We start from the raw sequence: 25,357 nt of genomic DNA, 5'->3' as shown, positions 1-25,357 counted from the left end.
CAGGCGGGTGGCACATAGTTAGTTCTCTCTTTATAGACTCTGGTTCTAGGAACAGGGAGCCTCGGCCGGCCGGGGCCAGCAGGTGGACGGGCCGGCAGGGCGGGAGTGGGCTATTTACAGGCCCGCCGTGAGGGCTGTACCATGGCCGCCTCGCGTCCGGCCGGCCGGCGCTCAGCCACGCCTCCGATAAGTTACAGCGGCCGGCCGGACGGGGGCGGGGGCTGTACACACAAGCTGGGGGGCTGGGCCTCAATACTGTCAAGGGCGGGGGCTGTAAACATGGCCGGGGGGCCCTGCCCACCCCTAGTGGTCTGGAACGAGTGGACGCAGGCCGAGCAGGGTTGGGCTCAGGCGTCTGACAGGCAGCCCTGGATCTGGTCCACCCACTGCTGGGCTGACGGCACGTCCTGGGCACAGAAGTTGTAAACACGGCGCGTCGTCTTCACCTGGGGAGGGTGGGTGGCTGAGTCCTCGGCCCTGCCCACCCATGGGGCCCTACCCACCCCCTCACTCCCGCCACCGCAGCTCACGTCGAAGAAGGCCTTCTCATCCACGGTCTTGGGGGCGCCCATGGTGGGGGTGCCGGGCGCCACGGCCTCCACCTCCGCCAGGTCGATTATGCCCTTGCACTCTGTATCCACGCGGTGGTCATAGTAGCGCAGCTGAGGGGTGAAGGGGAGGAAGTCAGGGTGGGGACCCCTAGCCCCACCCCCCAGACCCACTGACCACTCACCTGGTGCTTGGTCTTGTCCAGCACAAACCAGCGGGCCTTCCAGGGTTTCATGAAGGCGCCCTTCTTGTAGAGGGTGCCCTCGTGGGACCTACATTAGCCAGAACCAGGCTGGATGTCAGGGCCCAGCAAGCCCAGGTCCCAGCAGCTACCCCACCTGTACCAGCCCAGTCCTGACAGCAGGACCAAACGGACCCATGACTGGAACACTGGACAGGCCACCAAGAAGCCCTGGGGTTCCCCTCACATGACAGAAACTGGACACGGTCCCACACCAGAGCCTGAGGGCAGGGAAGCAGCCCACACGCAGGGCAAGGGCCCTGGACCAGGAAGAACATGCCGCCTGCCTCACCTGGAACCTGCTTCAACCTCACCTTGCCTGCCCTCACGGGTACCCCCGAGCCCGTCCCTCTGTTCCTCTGCAGCCACCTGCTCTCCCAGCAATTGTCAGCTTATGCTCAGGCCACCACCGTATCCTCACCACACATCCTTCCACCCAAGAAGTGACTAGATGCTCCCAAAGGCACCGGAGACCCAGCTCAGAAGTGCCCACACCTGTTCTCACTCTCGGCCGTCTGGAACTGGCTATACAGCGTGCTGGTGCTGCGGCGGGCGGCCTGGCGCGAGCCGGATGCAGTTGACCCACTGCTCTGGTCACTGTCCAGGCTGAGGCTCAGGGTGGAGCCCACAGGCCCCTCCTGCAGGTACACACCCAGCGAACGGCGGTGGTGGGGCACGCTGGACACCAGCAGGGAGCTGGGGGTGCCCTGGGGGCAGAGATGGGGCCGTGTGGGTGCCAGGCGGCCTCCTCAGACAGCAAGCCCACCCAGCCCACCCCGCGCCCGCTCACACGTCCATCTGGCCGGCCTTCGAGGCGCTGCGTGGCCTTCACCCGATCCCAGGTGTCCTTCCAGCGCTCAGGGGGTCGGCCCAGCTCTGTCTCCAGCCGCTGCAGCTCCTAGGGGAGAATTAGTGAACATTTAAAAGATCATTCAGAAGAAAATACCCAGCCGGGACATGCAAAGACAAAAGGAAGGAAAATGCAGGAAAGTGAAGCGGTAAGAAAAGGTCTACTGTGCACATAACTGGAGGACGGAAGGAGAAGGCAAGGTGGGAAAATGCACAAAATCACTTTGGAGACACTAACAGGCATCAAACGACACACTCAAGGAGCACTACAAACCCCAACGGGTATCACAGAAAAACTGCTGCCATACAAAGGGAAACCCCAAAATCAACCAGAGAGAAGACATGCTCTCCTCCAAAGAGCAACAACATAACTGCCCGCCAGCTCCGACCTAGGTATAGTAAACTTCCGCTCCCAGACACAACGGTGTGAATGAGCCCAACTAGCTCACCCACCGTAGCAACGGTGGAAATGGACAGCAACAGGAAGCAGTTGTTTTCAGATGCTGGACAGCAGGGCAGCACTGAAGCCGAGACAGGGTGACACCAGGGGCGCCGTCGGCCACAGTGTGGGAGGTAGCAGAACACAGACCCTAGCAGAACACAGGGTCTGGCCGAACTTGAGGCAGACACGGGAAGCTCGTGGACCCTAAAGCACATGGATTGCAGGGCAGCGTACACAAGAGGTGGGAATGGCACACATAAGCCTCCTTGAGTCTTTGGCCAAATTAAACTGCCATGTGCCAGGCAAGACATCACAAGGCCTGAGCAGTTACTGAGAAGCTGTGAGCTAAATCCAAACTCTGGAGGTTACTCACTGCAGGAAGATAAAGAACTGATAAACAACTAGAGTGGCGACATCTCGCTGAAGAACCAAACCTTCAACTGAAACCTGGGATGGCCATGTCTTTGGAGTACGGCTCTGCTAAGCCTAGCATAAAGGCATCTGGCAGCTGCCCTAACAAAGCTTAAAACATCCCTTAAAAAGACCCACAGTTCAGTAACTGCCTACAAGAATAAACTCTTCAAAAGCAGACAACACAATCCTGATGCTCAACAATGTAGAATCTACAATGACCAGCTTATAAAAAATTATTAAACAAGCAAAATGGCAGGAAAAAGAAATTTGTACTTAAGGAAAAACTTAAAAAAAGAAAAGAAAAGAAAAGAAAAAAAAACACCCAGAAATGAAATTGGTATTGGAATTACCCCTACAAAAAAATTCAAGTTATTATAAACATGTTTAAGATATAAAGAAAAAGATGGACATAATGGTGGAACAGATGGGGACCCTACAGACAATGAAACTATTAAAAAAAGAATCAAATGGAAATTCTAGAGCTGAAAAATACAATATCTAAAATGAAAAACTCACTAGGTAGGCTTAAGAGCACATATACATAAGAAAAAAGGGGGGGTGGGAGATGAGGGTAAGGGGGATCAAATATATGGTGATGGAAGGAGAACTGACTCTGGGTGGTGAACACACAATGGGATTTATAGATGATGTAATACAGAATTGTACACCTGAAATCTATGTAATTTTACTAACAACTGTCACCCCAATAAATTTTTTAAAATAAATTTAAAAAAAAAAAAGAAAGAAAAAAGTAGTGACCTTGAAGACAGGATAATAGAAATCACCCAAAATGAATTGCAGAGAGGAAAGATTGGAGGAAAAAAAGTTTCATGACCTGTGAGACTATAAAGTCCCAGAAGAAAGGAGGGAGAGATGTACAGAAAAAAACTTTTTAAAGAAATAATGGCTTAAATATTAAATTTGTTGATGAAAAGTATCATCTCATAGATCTAAGAAGCTTAAGGAATTCCAAGCAGGATGAACACAAAGAAAAAATCACATGACGGTCAAATTGCTGAAACCAAAGATGAAGAAAAAATCGTAAAGGTACTCAGAGAAAAGAAAGGCTGACATTATATGCAGTTTACAAGAAGAAGAATGAGCACCAACTTTTAATCAGAAACAATGCAAACCAGAAAACATCTGGAATGATATAAACTACTCAGTGTAAAAGAGCTGACAACCTATTCTGTATCCAAAAAAAAAAAAAAATTCTTAAAAAATAAAGGCACAATAAAGACATTTTGAAATAAACACAAGCTGCGGAATTTGTCACTGGCAGACTTGCATTAAAAGAAACATTAAAAGTCCTTCAGGCTGAAGGGAAATAATACTATACCTGAGCTACACTGGAAGAGCAAAAAATACTAGAAACGGCAAATATAGAAGTTGACTACTTAAAAAAACATAATACATACTGTGTTTGTATCACAAGTAAAAGTAAGCTATGATTACAATAGCGCAAAGGAGAAAGGGGTGAATGGAAGTATACTGTTGTGTGGTTCCTGTGTGTAAGGCGGTACAACAAAATTCAAGATAGACTGTGATTGTATAGTCATCCCCCTTATTCGTGGAGGACACGTTCCAAGACCCCCAGTGGATGACTGAGACCATCTACCATCATACATACCTGTGATAAAGTTAATCTATAAATTAGGCACAGTAAGAAATTAACAGCAATAACTAATAATAAAATAGAACAATTATAACAATACACTGTAATAAAAGTTATGTGAACAGCTCTGGGGCCATTATCTAGTGAAGTAAGGGCCACTTCAACACAAGCACCATAACGACCAGACGGTCAATCTGCTCACCAAGATGGCTCAGTGACTGTGGGGTGGGGAGTGTCTACAGAGGGTACAAGTCACATCCTGGGCCAGACGGAGAATGGTGCGGATCTCATTATGCCACTCAGAATAGCACACAATTTAAAACTTAGGAATCATTTATTTCCAGAACTTTTCACTTAATATTTTCAGACTGCAGTTGACCATAGGTACTCAAAGCACAGATGCGTAAGGGGGATGACTGTAGTCGCTGACAACCACTAAAAATACCACAGAGTATGTCTAGTTCAAAGGCCTGGTAAAGTAGATAACACAGCATCCTAAAAGATACTCAGTTGTTGGGGGAAAAACAGAAAACGAAGAAAGGAGCAAAAAATCGAAGTCTAGCAAGAAGCTAGACTTCAACCCAAACATCAATAAGTGTAAATGGACTAAAAATTCCAATAAAAGAAACTGTCAAAATAGATGAAAAGCAGACCCCACCACATGCTGAGTACAAGAAACTCGTCTTAACTATAGACGCACATCAGTTGAAATCAAAGCACAGACAGTGACAGGCCACGTGGGTGCGGGTGCTAAGGAAATGGCACAAGTCCCACCACTTAAGACTCCAAGACTATGAGTATTCTCAGAGACAAAAAGGCAGTCTTTGGCTCTCTGGGCTTGGGGGGCCCCTTCACCACAAACCCATGGCCCAGTGGTGCCCAGACCCCTGGGTGACACGTGCCTTCAGGCCAGGCCCAGTGCTGGGCTGTAGCGCTGTTACTCACCACCTACCCGCCCTGGGAATTAGCGCTTCTCCTTTCCCCACAAGGAAACAAGCTCTGAGATGCTTAGTAGCCCATAAAAGGGACTCAGTCAACGGTGGGGAGGCAGCTGCACGCACCTCCAGCAGACGTGAGATGGCATCGGGCTGGGCCCGGGGACGGCTGTCGTAGCAGGGCCACACCACACGGCGCCTGCTCTGGGGAGCGCCCCCGTCGAGCCGCTCCTCCTCCGGGGGCTCGGGCGGCCCCTGGGCCAGCTCCCAGTCGTAGGGGGGGCCCTCGGCCAGCGACTCCTCGGTGTAGAAGTCCCACACCTTCAGGTTGGACACGTTGCTGTAGGGCCGCAGGACCTGGGGGCGGGGCTGGCGTGAGGAGCTGGGCCGGCAGGGGCCCACCTGCCCAACCAGGCGCCGGCTCACCTCCGTGTCCTCAGGAGCGTACATGTAGTTGTAGAACACCGGTGTCCTCTTGCTGAGCCGGTCCACGTACTCCCACACGGACCTGCAGGCCTGCTGACCCCGGCGCTCGCCCTTCTCCTCGTACAGCAGCCCTACAGGGGCAGGGCTGAGCCGGCTGCCCCAGGCCCCGCCCCCCGCCCCGGGCCCCGCCCCCACCCTCCACCTGGCCTCACCCAGCTCAATGCGCTCATAGTCCGAGTCCAGCAGGAAGGTCCGGAAGCGGCGGGACACATGGTGGTAGCCAAGAAACTTGAGGTAGAAGGGGCTGAACTCAAACTCCATGGGGAACTGCAGGTGGACCTGTGTGGGCATCAGGGGTCAGAGGCCAGGGGCCAGGACCCAGCAGGCACAGCCTTCTGCCACAACCACCTGCTCACCTGGTGCACACAGTCCAGGAACTGCAGGAAGACGGGTGTGAAGCCGCTGCTCTGCCCAGCCAGGGTGTGGGCCCCGCGGTGGCTGAAGCGATGGCCGAAGGACAGCCACTCCTTCTCCACCAGCAAGCGGAAGCCCTCCAACGTGCGGTAGAAGGGATCCGAGAGCAGCTGCACCAGCGACACCACCTGCCAGCACACCAGCACTCAGGAGGGCGCCCAGGCGACCTGGGCGGCCCACCCCGCGGCCCACTGCGCACCTGGGTGGTGATGTCCCAGCCGTCCTCCAGGCTCACCAGCACGGAGGAGCCCGAGTCCAGGAGCTCCACCACCAGCACCGACACCTGCAGCAGCTTGTGGATCTGCGGGACCAGCAGCCCCTCAGACCCACACGTCGACAGGCGTGCCAGCCAGGGAGGTGGGCACGGTCTGCCCTGGCAAGCTGACCACTGCTTCCTACTGCCCTCCCAAGCCCCCCAGGGCTGAACAGGCAGACCATGTCTTTGAGATGCCCAGCCCCACCCCGAAGGACAGTAGTGGACACAGCCAGGCCCAGCTTCTCTCCACCGCCCAGGCGCCACCACCCAGATGGGAAGTGGCTGTCATCACGCTCTGCCAGGGCTGGCATGTCGGACAAGGGAGCCAAGACCCCGTCCTCCCTCAGCAACAGGTGAGTGGGGAGCCCAGAATCTAGGGGCAGCCCTGACCGCCTCTCCCCATCTCCTCACTCCCAGGCCGCAGTGGGGCAGGGGCAGTGCAGAGACCTGAGTCAGCCACTCCGAGTCCTCGAGCGAGCGCAGGAAGGCTGAGCTGGGCTCGGCAGCAGGACAGCCAGGGACACACGCCTTCAGCAGCTTCTTGAAGCTGGTCTTCACCTGCCGCGCCTCGAACACCTCAATGGGCACCAGCTCCCACTGTTGCAGGGGGTCTGGCCGCACACCCTGGAGACCAGCATGGTGAGACGTGCCCAGGCCCCATGCTCCTGCCTGGCCCCATGTCCCCACCCCAGTCACCTTGAGCTGGGCCTTGTCCCCGATGATGTAGAGAGCTGCACGCTGAGGCCGCAGAAAGCCAGGGTCGGGGGGGGCCCCATTGGCCTGGGGGGCTGCTAGCCGAGAGCCCACATCGCCACCGAGCACACCACTGCGCCCACTGGCCCGAACACTGCCCCATTTACCTGCACAGAGAAGCCAGTTGAGTACCAGAGCTGGGCGAGGGCACCACTTACCTGGGGTTGAGCTCCCAAGGGGGTTGGGGGGGCCGATAGGACCCCAGCAGGACCTGTGCCTGCATTAGTGTCGGGGGCTGGGGCAGGACTCGGGGTGTCAGGCTGTTAGTGCCCAGGGCTGTGGGGAGGGCAGGGTTATGCTGGTCTGTCACACGGGGCTGTTAGTGGCAGGTGTGGGGAGCCAGCCTGCATGGCTGGTACGGTACCTCGGGGTGCGGTCCGTCTGGAGGCCGAGGCCGCCATGGGATTAGACAGCGTGGTGACCCTGGCTCTGGGGCTGGGCACTGAGGGCACAGCAGAGAGAAGGCTCAGGCCTGGCCCCAGGCCCGGGTGTGTGCCCACTGTAGGGGGCCTGTGGCCCAAAGGGGCCTGGTACAGGGCTGGGTTCTGACCAAGCCCCTCGGGAGCCCTGGAGACAGCAGGAGTCAGAGCCAAAGCACCTCTGGGCCCCAGTGGCAGGCCAGGGAGCAGAGGGCTGGGGGCAGGTAGGAAGGGTCACAGGAGAGACGGGAACCCTAGGCTCCTCTCCATGGCCTGTCCCAGGACCCTCAGACCCCACGACACATGCCACCAAGCGGCCTCTGCCCAGCACACAGCAGGATGGGAGGCCAAGATCCCAGCCCACAACCAGGGAGAGCAGTTGAGGACACGGGCCGGCCCAGACCCAGCACCAAGCTGAGGGAGCCACCTGCCAGGGAGGGAGGGTAAGGCCTGAGATTCATGGGCTGGGTCAGCCTGGCCAGGAGGCATGGAGTCGCTTGAGGCAGCTGCACAGTGGTCTGCAGGCCCCCAAGCCTGCGCCTGGCCCTGCCGCAGGCTCACGTGCCTCTGCAGAGAGGGCAACAGGGCCATTGCCCCGCCTGCCACAGCAGTCTCCACAGACAGGCGCACCACCATCCCCCACACACTGGGCAGGAGGCACGGTCACCCACATCAAGGACATATGTCCTTGTGATGTGGACAAAACCTGGCCTGGAACCCGCGTACAGCTGAGATGAGGCCTGAACTCGGGGGACACCAGGAGGTAGCACCAGTGGGCTTAGGAGACAGTCAGAGATGCCCAAGTGGCAGCAGGGGGAGACACAGGCACTAGGGACACAGGAGGCCATGGAGAGGGTGCCGCTGGCAGGCGCGACTCAGAACCTCGGGGGGAAGCAGAAGACAGAGACAGTGCAACTACAAGTCATACTTAAAAATGGACTTTGATGTTCGGAAAACCAAAGCCACTTGAACTAGAGAGCGCGGTATTTCTGGAAGAGGAGACGGAGGGCGTAAGGTCTGTGCCCCCTGAGAACAGAGGACGGCAACGCTGGCCGTCTTGGGAGGGCATGCCCAGGTGACTACAGGGCAGCCTGGCTGCTCATTCCCAGCCCCCTTGGCACCACTGTCCAGACAATGGTCACAGATACAGGTGCAGCATGAGCTGGGGACTACAGGTCAGGCAGGGACAGAGACTGGTGTGCTCAGATGGCAGAGAAGCACCTTGGGGGGCAGGAGTGGGTGTGCGGGACCCTCCAGTCTCACTAGGGAGGGCGAGCCCCTCCTGCCACACAAAGGGGTGGTGTGACCACTGGCGGCCCTGTGGCGCAGGCAGGAGTGGCCTGGGCCAGTGGCAGAGCGTGCGACAGCAGGCAGCACAGCAGACTTGGGCTGTCAGCTCACAAGACTCAGGGTGGACGGAGTGGGAAGAGTGAAGGACAACGCCTGAGCTTCTGGAGGGTTGGCCCATGGGTGGTGCCACCGGCCCCCAAAACCCACCTCTGCATCCCAGTATGTCAACAGCAGAGAAATACACATGGGCATGAAGGAAGGGATGGAGGGAACCAGGAAGGCCTCACCAACAAGTGCCCCCCCGCCATGTGACACTGCACCAGCCAGGGTAGGGGTAGGGGGCTCACAGAGAAGTGGCCTCTCATGTGACACCTACCAACTCTGAGCCGTAACAGCCAAGACAGCTCCAGGTATGGTATACCAGGTATGGTATCCACCACACCTCCCAGATGGACACTGTCACCACGTCTGCTGAGGTACAGGTCAAGGGGTAGCGTCTGGGCCATGCTCAGGCCAGTGTGGGCAGCCCCGCAGACCCCTCGCCTCCAGTGTGCAGACAAGATCACCCAGCACAGACAAAGAGCCCACCGGACACCAGGTTCCAGGCCCCAAGGACCGATGTGGGCTGGACAGCGGCGGGAGTCCTAAGTCTGAGGACCAACCCTAGAAGAGCCCAGCATCTCTCAGGCCAAGAGGAAGAGCTAGGTGGGGTCTGAGCATCAGAGAGCGTCCAGGAGCAGAGACATGGCAATGGGGTGGGGTAAGTGGAGGGGGAAGACGGGGTCAGACACGGGAAACAGGCAAATGGGGGAGACAGGGTACATGGGTCAGATGGGGGAGATGGTTAAGATGGGGGAAGATGGGGGCAGATGGGGAGATGGGTCAGGTGGGGAGACGGGCAGATGAGGGTGTGGGGAGACAAAGTGGGGAAGATGAGGAAGTCGGGGTCAGATCGAAGCAGATGGGATCAGGTGGGAATAAGTGGGATGCAGAAGTAAATGCCTTGGAGCGAGACCACCCCCGAAGAGGACCCTCCTCCCTGCCTCACAGAATGAGACCTCATGGGCGCCCCTGCTGCCTGAGAGCCTCTGCAGAGCCAGCACCCACCTGGCTCACCTCCCCAACAGGTTCTCCGCCTGTCACCCTAGGAGGCCAAACCACCCTCTCTAGAGGCCATGCTCCCCTTGTGGACAGTAGCACGTGCTCTCACATCACCGAGCACATCTGGGAGCCACCCAGCACCAGTGTCCTATGGCAAGGGGCAGGTCCACAGATGGCCTCTGGGGACTGGTGCATCCTCTGCAAACTAGGGTGATGGGACCCCACCATTCAGAACAGAGGGCCACCAGGAGGTTCAGCCTTGTAGGCAGAGCCAGATGTGGGCAGGGGCAGCGACAGTCCCACGGGCATGGATCTACCTGCGGACAGCAGGTCCGGAATGCATTCAGGATGCCCACGGTAGGGACAGGGAGACCAGTCAGACAAAACCCAAGGGGCTGGGACAGATGAGGACAAACACCAAGCAGTAAGATGGACTGGATGGGGTGGGCCATGGCGACATGGCGGGGACATTGTAGGGGCGGGGGGAGAAAAGGAGGAACAGGGACCAGATGGGGGTTTGGAGGCTGTGTCCAGGGAAGACCAGGAGGCCAGGGAGCTCAACCGGGTGGGAGAGAGTGGTCAGCGCAGGGTCTCAGGGCACTTACCTGGTCCCACCCCAAACATTCTGCCCCCTCGCTGGCCAGCCTTCTGGAAATATCACCACAACCCCCAAAAGTCCTCCCGCCCTTGAGTGCCCCTCACCGTGGCCGCCCATGTGCACCGAGGAGAAGCCGCTGAGGGTGTTGCGCCCAGAGGCGTCAGCAAAGCGGGGCATGGAGCTGACCACAGCCTGTAGGTACTTCTCCTGCTCCAGACTGCTGGAGTCTGCCTGCGACTGGCCTGGGGGAGGGGACGGAGCTGCGGTGGAAGGGGCGGGGCAGGGGGCGGGGTGGCGGGGCAGGGGTAGGAATGGGGACGAAGCCTGGGACAGGCGGGAGAACCAGGTGTGTGGGGGGGAGGGGTACCTGGGGAAGGCGCATTCTGGGCCTTGAAGAGGCCCACGACACCCTTGCCGTGCAGGCCGCCAGAACGCAGCAGCACGGCCTTGGAGCGCCCGCTGCGCCAGCAGACCACTGGGAAGCGGTTCTGGCGGTAGCAGCGGGACACGCGCTGCAGGGCGTTGTCCTGGACGCTCTGGGGGACAATCAGCAGCCCCGGGTAGCTAGGAAGAGAGAGAGACAGCTCGAGGGCGACCAGCCCCGCAGGTGCTCTCTCTAGCGCCCAAGGGCCAAGCGCAGCAGCAGCCCTGCGGCCTCCTGCAGCCCAGCCGCTCACCTGCGGCAGATGGCGTACATGCGGTTGACTGGGGAGATGCGGAAGGGCTCGGACTTGGCGCGACTCAGGCTGCTGCTCAGCGTGCCCAGACCCAGGCGCTGGTAGTCCCGGCAGCACGCCCGCTCCACCAGGCTGCTCATGGTCATGCGGTCCGAGGGCTTCAGGGCCGAGGACGGGGTCAGGGTGCTGGGCTCCAGTTCCTCCGACACTGGGGCAGGCAGGCACACAGCGTCACCCCCGAGCGCCAGGCCCCGTCCTGCATGCCGCTCTTCAACCCGACCACCCAGGGCTGCCCGCACCCCCACCTGAGATGGCGTCTTCCTGGTCCTCAGGCGGCGGCTGGCCCCGGTGTTCCCAGCTGGGGGGGTGGTACTTCTTCCGAGTGACGTACTGCCGCCCCATAGTTTTCTTGGCATTCTTCACGAGGTTCCGGGACAGGGTCCTACAGCGTACAGGGTCAGCAGTGAGCAGAAGGGACGGGACATGCACACAGCGGTTCTGGGAGAGGCGAGTTCCCTGGCCTTGGGGCCCAGCTCCACACCTGAGGGAAGGACCCTTGCCCTTGGTGGCTCGGGGTGGCTGGCCAGGGGTGTGGGCAGAGCCGAGAGTGAACGCGAAGGTGTCCCTGACATCCGGTGGGTACCGCAGTTTGTGCAGCTGCTTGCGGAAGAGCTCGGCGCTGTCGGACCCCACCTCCTCGTCGAAGGCCATTTTCAGCAGCTGTACAGACACAAGGCCTCAGAGGTCGGGCGGCCCTCGGCCCTGGCCATGACCAGGGAGGCCAGTGAGCCTACAGGAGGCCCCTGTGGCTGCCGAATAAGACAAGCGAAGACCTTGTGGCCAGACAGCCCCGGGGGGGGGGTGGCGGGCCGGCCCACGGCAAGGCTGTGAAGGGCGACCTTGCCTCTCTGCCGAGCTGTGGGTATCCCCGGGCCTGGCAGGGTGCGTCCTCCTGAGGGAGGGCAGTCGGGAGCCACTTGCCATGCTGCCAGTGTGGCCGTAAGGCTGAGGAACACGGTCTTTAACCTCGTTTCCTCCTAACCTGTGTACATTTTGCTTGTGCTGGGCTTGCCCAACACGCTCCAGACACGGTCTCAAAGGTCAGGGCCCGCAAAGCGAACAGGAGAGCCCTGAAGGCCAGCAGGTCTCACGGGAAGATGGCGTCAAACTAAAACACAGTGACCCTGTAATCTCAGAAATGACAAGTGCCACGCTGAGACCAGCTGGCACCGTCTCAAGAGAAGCTGACACTCAGAAGCCGGTGCACGGCAGGGGGCCCCGCCCCCCTCCATTACACCCCGCCCAGTTCGCCCACCCTGCGCCGCGCTGCCCGCAGACCTGGAATGTGCAGGAGCGCAGCTGCAACCCGTCCTGCAGGAGCTGGTCCACAGGGTTCTGGACACTGATGCGCTTCTCCTTGGTCAGCGCGGCCACCGGCAAGGAGCGGACCACCACCTGTTCGCCCACTTATAGCAGGCCGGGCAGAGAGTCAGGGGGACAGGACAGGACAGGGTAGCAGGTAAGGGGGCCCGGGCAGGTGAAGAAGCAAACAGTGACCTACGTCTCAGAGCCTGCACGCCTGAGAAAGGGGGAGACGCAGGGTAAGTCCCGCTCACCCCAAAGATGTGGGGGGAGGGTCCAAAGGCTTACCAAGGGGGTCGGTGGGCATCCCCGTGAAGATGACCCGGTAGGTGGTGAGGAAGACGGCGCCCTCAGCCGGGAGCAGTGCGGGGCCCCCCGCGCTGCCCCCCACGCCTTCCTCACGCCCGTCAGGGAGCAGGTAGACACGCAGGCCATCCAGCACACACTCCTCGCCAGGCAGCAGGCGGGGCCGCAGAAGTTTGGGCTGCTCAGTAACAGGAGTGGCACCTCAGGACACAACTGGGGACCTGGTGCCCACAACCCCACCCGCCCCCTCCCCCCAACACTCACCTTCTGGATGGGAGGCAGTCTCTTGCTCTCCCGGTACACAGCCTCCAGGGTCTCAATGTGCATTTGGACGATGTCTGCGAGACAGCAGCTCTCACCCCCGGGCCCCCACACCCACTGCCCGAGGAGAGTGCTTACATACCCAGACCCCCCCATACCTGGCACCATGACATGCAGCCCCTTGAGGTGGTCGCTGGTGACCCCACTCTCTGTGCAGACCTTGTCCACAAAGCGGTTGATGAAGCGGACCACGGCCCCGGCCACGTCGCAAGTCTCTGCATCCTCAAAGCCGCTTTCCGTGTCATAGCTCTCCGCCACACTGCCCGCCATGCTGGGCCAGGAGGGGCACGGTGGGCACAGGCCCCACCCACCGCCGGGCCCCTCCCCTTAGCCCTGTCCCTCCCTCCCGAGCCCCGCCCCTTGGCCCCAACCCACCCAAGCCCCGCCCCACCTGCTGGTGAGCAAGCTGTTGCTGGCGCTCTCGGGGTCGCCCAGTCCTGCGCGCTCACGCAGCAGACGGCTCTTGCTGGTGTCCAGGGGCAGCAGCAGGTAACTCATGCGGTTGGCATAGTGGATGGCCTGGCTGAACACCGTGCTCTCCTCCTTCTGCACCAGCTCCTGCTGCTTCTCGCGGCTCAGCGTGGGCCACAGGCGCCGCTGCTCCGACGCCACGTCCAGGGCAGAGCGCTCGTCCTCCGCAGGTGCCTCCCCTACCTGCTACAGCACTGAGGGTGAGCCAGGGACTGGCCCGTGCCCACCGCCCGGGTCCCGGGAGTCCCCGCACACCTGGGCAGGGTCTCGGTCCTCGGCAGGCTCCAGGTAGAGGGCCCGGATGTGGGTCTGCACGTCTCCGTAGAACATGGCCTCCCAGAACTGGGGGGTGCTCCACACCACGTGCTCCTGTACGCAGCTGTACGCAAACTGCGTCACCCCGGGGCTCAGTTTCTGCGGAGACCAGGGGGGCATCAGCAGATGCCGCGCGAAGGGGCCGGGGCACCCTGGCCAGCCCAGTACTCACCCGGCAGAAGGCTGTGACCAGGGGCAGCAGAGCGGCTGCGATGCCGTGCTCGTCCAGGGAGGTGCAGTCCTGTGGTAGAGGCAGCCATGGGGACCTTCGCTCCAAGCCCTCACGTCCCAGTGGGCACCCCTTTGCACCGGCTGCCCAGGGCTGCTCGGGGGTTCAGGGCAGGAGACCCCACGCCTACCCCCAATGAGGGCTGTCCCCCCTACCCCCCATCCATGAACCAGGTCCTGGTATACACAGGGCGGCGTCCGCACCTGCAGACAGCAGTTCATCATGCGCACCACGAAGTCGAACTGCTGGTGGTCAAGCACCGCCCGGTTCTGCTGCACGTGGAGATGCAGCTCCTGGGCGAGGCAGCGGCGGGCTGCGCGCCCCTTCAGGGCCCTCAGCACCGCAGGGAGCAGCTGGGGGTGAGAACACAGGGCTGAGGGGAGGGTTGTGAGCCTGCCCTGGAGGGTCAGAGGGAGGCACAGACCGGGCCACCAGAGCCCAGGCTGTGACCACAGAGCAGACCCGACGCCGCCAACTCAGGGGCTTCAGTGGACACAGCCCCAAACCCGAAAGCTCGGGTATGCTGTGGGCAGGCATGCTCTGTGGTGGGGCCCACGGCCCAGCATCAGCACCCACCGGCTAGAGGACCCAGGGCCCAAGTCCAGCCAGGCACGTGTCCCAGCAGAAGGCTGACGCAGAGCCGGCTGACTCGGCATTGGTGGGACAGAGCCAGGGCCGCGTGCCTGCCCTGTGTTTACTGTCAGACAACTGGGGACCCTGCAGACCCCCAAAAAGGGCTGCCGCAGAGTGGGTGCCAGAGGGGACCCACAGCTATGACACAAGCAGGCGCACACTGGTGCTAGTGAACACCACAAAGGGCAGAGCAGCATGCAACTGGCTTCCGTGTTCCATCCACTTTTTAAAAAACAACACGTGTGGGTGGACACTTATTCGTGGAAGATGAAGAAACTTAACAGTGAAAACCCTTAGGGGTTCTGAAGGCTAACAATTGAAGTAAATCCATCTCACTGAGCCTCTGGAGCAGACCTTGTCCGGCCGCGCTAAGATAGATGGGATCGGAGACCTGCCATCCACTGCCCTTCCTGCCAGCCCAGAGCCCCACAGTCGCCCGCAGGCGAACAGGAGTCCCCAGGTTGGAGCCCCCACCCCAGCACAAGGGCCCCCTCACCGGAGCCCCAGTGCTTTGGCACCCAGTGCCCTCACCTTCTTAGCCTCAAGCATCTTCCCCTCAAACACGTAGGAGATGCAGTTTCGGACCACCTCCAGCCGTCGAGCACTGTTGCCATGGAGCCCGCTGCTGCGCTCCAGGATGGCAGCTGGGAAGCAAACAAGGCTCTCACCTCTGACCTCACTCCCACCTGGGGCCCTCCTCAGGCCCCCCCTCCGCATTACGCACTCATGGGGGGCCCTGAGGGCACGGTGGTCCTCCTCTCAGCCTTCACGGCCGGGGGTGCACCCTGCATCTTGGCCGTGGCCTGGTCCACGATCCACTGCACTGTGCCCTCGTCCAGCCGGGGGAACGGCCGGGGTGCCCGCCGCAGGTGGCTGGCCTCCCCCGGCCTCTGCACCTTGTGCATGGCCACAGCCGGGTATGGGTTCTCCTGCGGGACACAGGTAGGCATGGGTGAGAGCCCAGGCCAGCACAGGGGCCTTTGGGCCACCCACCCTGTGCCACTTGCCCTACATTCTTATAGAGCTGCTCTGCCAGCTCCTTGACGTGACTCAGGACACGCTGGGGGTGGTTCTCATCGGCCCGCATCCGTGCCACCTCGTGGGCCACCAGCTGGGGGAAGAGGCAGGATCAGGCATCTGGTCAGGAAGGGGAGGGGGGCAGGGGCTCCTCCCAGCAGGGGTGGGGACGCACCTCATCAAACAGGTCCGTAGGGCGGTAGGGGACCCCACGCTCCGACACGAAGCCTGCAAAGGCCATGCCCTCCAGCACCTTCATCAGGAAATCATCCTCTACCAGTCCTCGCTGGCCGAGGAAGGCTGCCTAGGGTCCAGGAGGTGGTCAGTCCTGGGGCACTGGCTCCTGCCGGCCTCGCCCCACCCCACCCTGCCCCGCCCCGCCCGGTCCCTACCTTGTGAAAGCGGATGACAGGCTCCGGGTGGATGCGGACCATGTGCAGGCACCAGCGGTAGCCCTGCAGGAGCTGAGCAAAGAGCCGCAGGAAAACGGCACGCAGCTCCTTGTCCTGGGGCGCAGGTGTGTGCTGGTGAGTGCCAGGCCCCTGCAAGGTCCCTGTGCACCCTCTGCCCACCCAGACCGCCCGTCACACCCTGCCCTGGCCTCCCAGGCCCCTGTGCCCTCCTCCACACGGCACAGCGATTCCCCTGAAACTCAGTGCCAACAGCCACTCCTGCACAGGACCCTGAGCTCACACGCACCCACATGCACTCACGGCCCCGTGTGACAGCCGAGGGGGTGGCCGCACAGTGTGCTGAGCACTGCCAGCCAACCCCCAGCGGCAGCAGACCTAAGGAGAGGCACAGGGTGGGCGTAGACCCCTGCACGGAGCTGCAGTGGCCCCACCTGCATCTTCAGGGAGGACGTGGACACTGTGGGTGGTGGGAAGGCGAGGTCCGCCAAGTCCAGCTCCGGGTCCAGGACCTGCAGTGGCAGAGAGGAGGCGGTCAGCTGCACAGCAGCCCTGCCAGGTGTCCCCAGCTCAGCCTCCCCAAGGACCCTGGCCCTGCTCACCATGCTGAGCACACTGTGTGTCTGGCTGTGCAGCGGCTCCGGCAGGGCTGGAATGTGCACACACTCGGGGACAGTCACTGTCCCTCCATCGAGATCAGCGACAATCACATCCAGCTGTGGACCAAAGGCAGCAAGTGGTCAGGGACCCGCAGGCAGTCAGCAGGGCTCGCGGCGGAGGCGGAAGCGATGCGGCCCTCACCAGCTCCTGGGTCTCTGCCTGGAAGGCGGCGTTGACGCCGATGACGAAGGGCGTGGGCGTGCTGAGCACCTCCAGGAGCTGCGCCGGTAGGATGGGCACGTACGTGAAGCTGCAACAGGCCCGGGCTCAGCGTCAGAGCCTCAGAGGGCGTGGCGGGCAGAGGGCGTGGCGGGCAGAGGGGCGTGGCGGGCAGAGGGGGGGGCGGGGGGCACCTGTATCTAAGCGGGAACAGCAGTGCCAGGAGCCCCCGGCAGGCGTCCGACAGGCGCTGGTAGCTGCGGGACAGGAAGAGCACCTTGTGCTCCGTGAGCGCCGCGCAGAACAAAGACAGCACGTTGGCGATGCCTGAGGGAGAGCACGTCCCACGCACAGTGACCACCTCGACCTCTGTGCGCCAGCCCCAAGGGAGAGGAAAGGGAGGCCCGTGCGGGGTGGGGACGCTGGGCTCACCCAGTTGGCGGAAGAGCAGGGCCACGCTGCAGCGGCTGATGGGCAGGGAGTCCGTCAGCGGGGTCTGGATGACCTGCCGGTCACCGGCCCCCAAAGAGATGGTTCTCTGTGGAAAGAGACAGACTGGTGCTCAGTGGCTCTGACCAGACCCATGTCAGCCCAGAGCTCCGTGGCCTCAGGCGGGCCTGGAGGACTGACAGACCCTGAGGTGGGACTGGCTGGGACGGGCGGCATGGCCCCAGGGCAAGGCCACGCCCGGCCTCTGTGGGCCTGAGCAGTGCTGCAGAGAAAACCCAGGGCCTCTGACCTGGGGCGGGGATGGGGCCTGGGTGGGCAGGAGAAACAAAGAATCCGTACCACTCCGTCCTCAACAGAGTCCAGCTGCACAGGACAGACGGGCAGAGACACAGTTAGACACACCCGCACGCAGGGGCGTGCACGAAGGAGCAGACACCGACATCCAAAGAAGGTACACCCAAGGAGCGAGAGGACAGAGGAACTGAAAGGTGCCAGGTAGAGAGCCAGGCGAGACATGGGACACGCAGGCCAGCAGGCAGGGCCAAGGAAACGTGACAGGTGATGGCAGCACTAAGATGCAGCAGTGTCCAAAGCCTGAGGCCATGCTCAGCCCCGGCTGGAGTCCAAGTGCCCACCAGGCCCCCACCCCCACGGCCACAGGCCTGGAGGGCCCATGGCTGCGGGTGGACAGTGGCTGCCCCCAGACCCACCTGCGAGCCCCCAGCCAGGGGGATGATGCAGGTGAGCAGGTTGCCGACCACGTTCTCCAAGCCCACATTCAGGCCCTCCACGTGGATGGTGTAGATGAGCCCCAGGCTGTTCTGCAAGGACCACAGACGGCAATGGCAGCCCAGCTGACGGGGGCCCCACAGCCTGCCTGCAGCCCGGGCTGCCCGCCTCACCCTGAACACTTCCGCGTGGTCCAGCCGAGACACAAGCACCAGCGTCTTTGGAGCGAACAGCTGGCCAGGTGGGACGGCCGCTGCAGGTGGCAGTCGCACTGGGCCTCCCTCATCTGCCTCCTCCTCCCTCCCAGCAGCGTCCTCGGTACACACGGCTTCCTGTGAACAGAAGCCCCGTTCGCCTGGCTCTCAGGCACGTCCCACAAGTCCGACGGGACTGGCCCTCCGGGAAAATGCAGCCTCCATGGGGTTGGGGCAGCAGGACCAGCCACAGACAGGGAGACACAGCCCGGGACAAAGGCAGAGGGAGTCGGCCACAGCCAGAGGCTCAGCCCCATTTGGGCGGCACCCCAGAGGCCCCCAGCTAACCTGCGTGGGCTCCACCGGCTCCCAGAAGGTCAGGCAGGCACAGTAGTGCCGTTCGGAGTTGATGTCGGTGAGGACAGCAACAAAGAAGGTTGGAGGGCTCCTCTCAGGACACAGCTGCCACCCGCTGGGCTGGCAGAACTGGGGGGAAGGGAGGGAGGGAGGGTTGGTCAGTCAGCTCCCTCTGCCCCCGCGTGGAGCACTGACCAGTCAGGGCGTGGACACTGGGCCCTCACTCTGCAGGCCGGGTGCACCTCACCTCCTGGACCTCAGCCCGCCCCCCCATAAAAGGGAGTAATAGCCTCTGGGGTGAGGGCCCTGTAACGCAGGACATGGTCTCCACCATCTGGAGGGAGAGATGACATGATGTGGGCACCAAGCACCCTGCCAGCCAAGCCAGTGCCCCCGCCCTCCACCCTCCACAGAAGCTCCTCCAGGGACCCGGGCTGCTGGCCTGGCCCCCCCGTGCTCCCCACTCACCAGCTCAATGCCCTGGGGGAATGGGTTGTCCTCCCAGTCCTTCTCCGGGAAGCGCTGCAGGATGTGGCCCTGGCCTTCCCCACTCCCTGAGGACAGGAGCAGGTGTCAGGGCACACCACCTCCCACCTCCCACCCAGGCAGGAGCCGCGATGGCAACCTCGAGGCCCCGGGGTGGACACATCCCCCACCCCTGCCCTCATCTGGCACCAGATCGGCCTCAGCTCCAGACCTATAATTTCCCTCAGAATAGTCCTATGAGGAGAGGCCACTAGGCAGCCACAGACCCCAGAGCCACCAGAGGGCACAGAGAGAAGCTCCTGCTGTGGGGCTGGGCTCCCTGCGGGCCTGTGGCAGGCGAGGCCAGGCACCAAGAGCATGGAAGCCCAGCCCGGGGGCACTCCCGGCTCCCACCCCCACCTGGCCGCACACCAGCCGCCAGCCTGCTTGCACAGCACATGCGCTTCCAGCAAGGGGAGAGTAGTTCCAGACTGTTCCACAGCCAACCCCCAGCACGCCCTGGCTGGCCAGGAGTGAGCACCTTGACATTGGCACCGGGCGGCTCAGCTAGCTCCGCTCCCTGCCTCGGCCTCACCCGTCAGCCCTGGCTCATATGAGGGGCGCAGAGGTCTCACCCGTGATGTCCATGCCCAGGGAAAGACCACCGTGCCCATGGCCCCAAAGGCTGCTAGTCCCCACTCCTACAGAGACAGGCAGGCCCAGCACAGGTCCTCAGGGCACCTACCGAAGGAGGGTCCTCCTGAGCGCTGGGGGTCCAGCAGCTTTGGGGTGGGGGTGGGGACACACACGCCCGTCCTTGCCTGCACAGGCCCCATGCACACAGCCACCGACAGGGACGCTGAGCACGGCCCGGGGCCGGGGAGCGGGGGGGCAAGAGGCCCATGTCGCTGCTCATGCCCCTGGGCACACTGCCTCACAGCCCGCTAGCTCCCCATGTATCCACAGAGCCCCCCCCCTCCTTGGGGCCCCAGGGCCCCCTAAGCCCCCTGTAGTCTGCTTGCCCCACTCCATGCCCAGGGCACTGCTCCCAGGTCCAGACACCCCAGCCGGGCCCGCAGGGGGCCCTGCCTCCTGTTCACCCCCTACAGAGCCACATCTGGAGGCATGACCCGGCCATGCCAGGACCACTCGCCCCGCGGGACTCCTGGAGAAGCAACACCAGTCTGTTCTTCTAGCTCGCACCCAGTATGGCAGCACAGTGAAGAGGGAAACGCAAAAGCCTCCCCACCTTCACCTCCCACACAACACACAGGAGACGCAGGTCCCTGCCCTCCACCTGGCCCACAGCAGCAGAACGGGGCCTACAGTAAGGGGTGGGCACTCTGCAGGAAACCTCTACACGGACCCCGCGAGGCCCAGACAGAGCACTCTCAGGACACCCCCCACCCAATGTCAAGGTCAGGAACAGGCAGGTTGCTTGCTGCCTGGCTGGAGGTGGCGGCTGAGGGACCATGACTCTGACTCATAAAACCTCAGCTTCCTGCTCCCCTCCCCCTCCCATCGCGACACCCTGAGATGAAGTGGCAGACAAGACAAGGTGGGGGAGAGGAACAGGTGTCTGTTGGTGCCACCCCTACCTACACACATGCCTGCAGCTCACCAAGACAAAGCCCCTAGGGTCCCTTCAGGCCACCCCCAAGGCCACTCTTCACAGGCCCAGGCTAATGCTCCCTGAGCCATGGCTCCTCTCCCCGCCCTCACCCCTGAGGGCTGACTTGTATGCAGCCCCAAACCACCATCTGGGCCCAGGCCTGGCTGGCACCCAGGGCTCACCCAGTTCTTGCCACGAGGCAGCAGACGGCGGAAGGAAGAGGGGGGTGTGTGCAAATGGGGACAGTAGCCTCTGCCCCAAAGCCCCCCTCTCAAGGCCAGCCAGACAGGCAAAGTGGACGAGTAGCTGCCCACTGTCCGCCACGCTCCCCCCCCCCCACTCAACCCCCTACCCATCAACTACCACTTGCAGGGCTCCACCCTCAGGAGAACCAAGGAGACTTTCCTTGAGCTGTCTCTGGCCTGTGTGGGCAGGTGGCTGGACAGGGTGAGTGAGAGAGCCCTGCCAGCACCTCCTCTGGGCCATCATGGCCCCAAACTTACCTTCAGGTCTCAACCCAAAGAGTGTGTACTCCTCTAGGCAGTTCTGTGCACCCTGCCTGAGCCTGAGGCCTGCAGGGGAACCCCAGGACTGACCACCCCCCGCCACACCCCTATCACGCTGGTGCACCTGTTGGCCAGCTGGGCCAGACCAGAGCTCCGTGAGCAAGAAGTTACGTCTGAGTGTCCATCACACACCAGCAGGCACAGACCACAGCTTTATGGGGGCCTGCTGAACACACACAGCCGGCCCCACTCACCCCTCAAGCGAGCAGCAAACCCAGTCAGAGGGCACAGCAGCCACCAGAGCCCCAGAGCACCCCAGGACGTGGCAGGCCCTCCAGGGAGGGCACACGATACAGAGGCCCTGGCTCTTGGTCTCTCCCCGACCCTTCTCAGAGACCCCAGCCCACCCCTCAGCTCTGTGCAGGCTGCAGCTTAGCTGCCGGCCTGCATCCTGGGGTGGGGGTGGGTTCTGCCACATCTCCCAGTATCCCCCACCCCCTAGAGCCCTTTTGGCCATGAAGGTGACCTGTGGCTGCTCCTTGCCCCACCAGAGCTGCCCCCACCTCGGGGTAGACAGGAGGGAGGGTGCCCCCACCCCACAGTGACAGGACCAATCCAACCAGCACAGCCATGCGTCACAGGGCGGGACTCCTTTGGGGGCCTAGGAGGAAGGGCACCAAGGTTCCCTGAGACACAGACAGGGACTAGGGCTTCCTTTCGAAGCCACATCCCCGCAGCGTGTGGGCTGCAGGCAGGAGAACACAGAGCACGCGTTCTGTCATCTGCTGGCAGCGCCTGTCACCAGTGCCAGGCTCCAGCGCCTGAAGGTCCAGCAGGCACTGTGGGCAGAGGCAAAGGAGGGTGCAGTCTCTTCTGCCTGCCCCTGCACACACCCTGGGACTAGCCCAGCAAAGGAAGGACGCACCTTCCTGCTGCCCCTCCCACCAAACACACAGGCCACCCCAGCCAGTCACCACAGCAGGACATACGTAGAGGGGCTGTAGCCTGTCCAGCGGTACTCCCCAAACTCCCCCCAGTAAGACCAGACCAACTCTGACCCAAGGCCTTGGACCCTTTGGCTCCCAGGGTGGGGGCTGGGAGCCAACTTAGGCTGTCCCAAACAGCCCGGACCTGCTCCAGAGAGAGGGTGGGAACATGGGTGGGGAAAGCAGATGGAGCCCAGGAATGCGGCCAGCTCAGCACGGTCAGGACTGAAAGAGGCCAGGTCATGGCATGGAAGGTCGGCCTTCTTCTCAGATGCTGGAGGGGGGTTTGCCCCTAGCACCAGGAGGGGTCCAGCCCCTCTTCCCTGGCAGACACTGCCTCTGCCAACTGTTCAGGTCAAGTGTGTCTCCTGCTCCCAAAGACACACCCCAGCATTGGCCACGCTGTGGTCAAGTCAGCTGACCACTGTCAGGGCCCTCCCAGGGCAGGAGCTGGACAGGTAGTCTGTCTGGACCCCAAGATATTCCCAGACTGGGCCCAGGATGCAGAAGGTGCGAGCCCACTCATCATGGAGGGGCCTGTACCCTATGGTACACAAGGGGTCCCGCACCAGGCCCGTCTCTCCTTCCCTCCTGCCTGCGAGGTCTGCCCGGTGGTGACCAGGAAGCCAGGTGCCCCCTCAGGAGGGACTCCAGGACTCAGCTCTCAGACCCTGCATCTAGCAGCTCTGGGCCAAGGACAAGATGTCTACCACTCTGCCCTCCGAACGAACACAAGGGGCGCTGCACCGTGCCGATGCCCGAGGCCTACCAGCATGCAGGGGTCCTCCACCTCCTGCAGAGGTACCCATTCCATCTGTGCCTGGGGGCGTCCACACCCGCTGATGGCCATTAATAAGCCTCTCATGTGAACAGCTTCACGTGTGTGCGTACATCTCATGCTCATGGCAGCCTCAGAGGTCTATGCGGCTCAGCCCATCTCCAGATGAGAAAACTGAGGTGCAGAGAGCCCAAAGACTGGCCCAAGGTGGCAAGGCTGGTCCCTCTGACCCCATGTGGTGCTCTTCTGCTTCAGGCTTCTCCCCACCGGCTGGTTCTGCCCTCAGCCCCACAGCCAGGGTCCCAGCCTGTGGGCTTGGTCCTCGCAGGGAGGCCCTGAGGCTGGGTGGCTGGCCAGCAGCTGAAAGCAGTGGTGATGGGGCTCCAGAGCCCAGCAGCCCTAAGGCAGTGGGCAGCTTGGGAATCACTCAGCCAGCAGGGCGCACATGTCACAGCTAGCCTGCCATGGAACCCCGCCATGCTTCTTCTTGCCTCGTTTACATTCACCTTCAACTCCAGTCCTACTGCCACCACCATCAGCATGGCCCCCCACCTGGTTTCTGCCTGTGGTCTCTGCATCCTCACGTCCTCCCCACCCCACCCTCAGCAGCAGCATGCCCACTGTGGCAGCTGTGCTCATGAACCCCCTGCCCCAGCCATCCCAGGGCCCCTCACGCTGGGGCAGCCCCTGGCCAGGCCTGTCTCCTGGATCCTGGGCACCCCTCTGCTCCAGGCAGCATGGCCTCCTCGCTGCCCCCACATGTGGCATGGAGCAAGTGCTCTCTCTCTGTGGGCCTGCACAGCACTGACAGAGAGCCTGCCACGTGTGGACTGGTCCTTGCCTGCAAAACTCCCTCTCTGGAGAGAAAGACACGCTCATGACTGAGGGTGTCAGTGAACGCATTCTCAGACGAGCAGGAGCAGGAGCAAGGACTGATGGGAGGGCACTGAGGAGGGTATGGAGGACGCAGGGTCCAGCAGGTGGGACTCAGCAAGAAGAGAGGCAAAGAAGAGAGTCCGAGTCCTAGATGGTGCCAGTGACATCTGGGCTGACAAGAAGCAGGGCAGATTGGGAGACCCCACCTACAGGCTCATGATTCAACCCAGCCTGACCACAGCCATCCCACCCCCCCCACCCCCCCGTGACGCGCACTACCCACAGCTTGGCTCTGGGTGAACCTGGGTGCAAGGCCCGGCCCGTTGTGGGGGCTCAGACCAGGCACTTGTCCTCTCTGCCCTGACTCTGCACTGCGGATGGGGCAATAGCTGGGAAAGCTCGGTGGGCTGCTGGGAGAAAAAAGTGAGATCAGGCACACAAAGGGCTGTGCAGGGCCTGGCACACGGGGCACGCTCCCCAAGCTGCTGTCTCCATGGCTGCTGCTGATGTCATTGTCAGGCTCTGTTTTCTCCTACCCCCAGGGCTGAAGGGCTCTCAGACACAAGCGCTGACCCTAGACACCGACCTCCTGGCCATCGGCACCAGTCACCACACTGATCCCCCACCCAGGGCTTGCACCGCAGGCATGAGGACGGCAGGCCCTCTGCCAGGAATGCTCTTCTCTCTCCTCCCCACATTTCCTCCTGAAGTCCTCAGCTCCAGCTCAAACACCGTCTCTTCAGGAAGTAGTCCCCAGGCCCCACCCACTCTTCTGCATCCCACCAAACCTCCCGGACCTAAGAGGCTTCAGACCCGAGCCACTGGGGGTCAGAGGAGGGGCTTGCAAGCCAACGAGCGCGTCCCTGGAAGCAGAGCCACCCGGCAGTCGGCCAAGGCGAGAAAGCCCGTCCCACCCAACTGGGAGTCAGGAGACCGCCCGCCCCAGGTCTCCCACCTCTCGGGCGACGCCAGGCGACGCCTGACACGGTTCTGCGCTGAGTGTGGCGGGCAGGCTCCAGCCGCCCTGTCTCACCGCCTTGCTCACCTCGGGAGGTCAGGCCGGCCCTCCCCGACCCCAGACGCTCGGCCCATGCGCCGCAGGTGCCCGCGACGACCCTCGCGCTGGCCCCGTGGCCTCGGCCTGCCCGCCCGGCACGTCCCTGCGGCTGCCCCGGCGCGTCTGGCACGGCTGACCCTTCCCTGCCCCCGGTCCCCGGCGCTCGGCCCTCAGCACTCATCGCTCATCCCTCGGCCGCGGGCCGGCACTCACCGCGCGGGTGCGGCCCGAATGCCACCAGCACGAAGTAGTCCGCGAGCCGCGCCATAGCGAGGAGCGCGGGCGGGGTCCGCGGCTCGGGGACGCGAGGGCGGCGCGCTCATGGCCCGGCTCCGGCCCTGGCCCGCGCACCCCGGACGCCCCGGGCCCGCTTCGCGGCGGCCGCCAGGGCTCCCGCCGCCATCTTCCCAGCCAGCCGGCCCGCC

The 25,357-nt window shown here is 62.0% G+C and overlaps 1 protein-coding gene across 10 annotated transcripts; it reads right to left on the bottom strand.

Annotated features, from left to right (window-relative positions):
• Positions 1-13: 13 nt before the first annotated feature.
• On the bottom strand, positions 14-25,357 carry SBF1 (SET binding factor 1). 10 transcript variants are annotated; one of them, XM_074326643.2, is made up of 42 exons: positions 25,146-25,357; positions 19,121-19,206; positions 18,644-18,781; positions 18,275-18,433; positions 18,083-18,193; positions 17,712-17,735; positions 17,355-17,460; positions 17,117-17,249; positions 16,905-17,013; positions 16,706-16,819; positions 16,538-16,615; positions 16,086-16,199; positions 15,869-15,997; positions 15,689-15,787; positions 15,401-15,605; positions 15,208-15,320; positions 14,247-14,396; positions 13,987-14,055; positions 13,755-13,913; positions 13,420-13,685; positions 13,127-13,299; positions 12,972-13,045; positions 12,690-12,885; positions 12,378-12,505; positions 11,581-11,759; positions 11,345-11,481; positions 11,040-11,247; positions 10,730-10,926; positions 10,467-10,604; positions 7,319-7,396; positions 6,898-7,061; positions 6,649-6,825; positions 6,145-6,246; positions 5,888-6,073; positions 5,684-5,810; positions 5,472-5,602; positions 5,172-5,402; positions 1,581-1,688; positions 1,286-1,497; positions 734-821; positions 531-662; positions 14-446 (listed from the first exon to the last, which is right to left on the bottom strand). In XM_074326643.2, the coding sequence occupies exons 1-42, from the start codon at positions 25,198-25,200 to the stop codon at positions 348-350; spliced, it is 5,682 nt and encodes a 1,893-aa protein (XP_074182744.2). In that variant the 5' UTR covers positions 25,201-25,357; the 3' UTR covers positions 14-347. The 10 variants fall into 10 exon arrangements, with proteins under 10 accessions (XP_074182744.2, XP_074182745.2, XP_074182752.2 ...); XM_074326644.2 differs by having other exon boundaries at positions 13,420-13,682; XM_074326651.2 differs by having other exon boundaries at positions 18,083-18,188; positions 25,146-25,345.

The sequence above is a fragment of the Rhinolophus sinicus genome, chromosome 1, assembly GCF_057876585.1.
Source record: "Rhinolophus sinicus isolate RSI-liver-muscle chromosome 1, RSI-T2T, whole genome shotgun sequence".
NCBI classification, from domain to species: domain Eukaryota; kingdom Metazoa; phylum Chordata; class Mammalia; order Chiroptera; family Rhinolophidae; genus Rhinolophus; species Rhinolophus sinicus.
Note: the sequence above shows the minus strand (reverse complement) of the source record. Positions and strands in the feature narration are given on the sequence as shown.

Excerpts from the sequence above, each read along its gene's own strand:
- SBF1 (XM_074326643.2), bottom strand. The coding sequence starts at position 25,200 with ATGGCGCGGCTCGCGGACTACTTCGTGCTGGTGGCATTCGGGCCGCAC. Across the intron at positions 13,686-13,754 it reads AGGACCGAGACCCTGCCCAG|CAGGTAGGGGAGGCACCTGC; the intron begins GTGTGCGGGGAC and ends TCAGTGCTGTAG. Across the intron at positions 10,605-10,729 it reads CCAGAATGCGCCTTCCCCAG|GCCAGTCGCAGGCAGACTCC; the intron begins GTACCCCTCCCC and ends CCCCTCCCCCAG.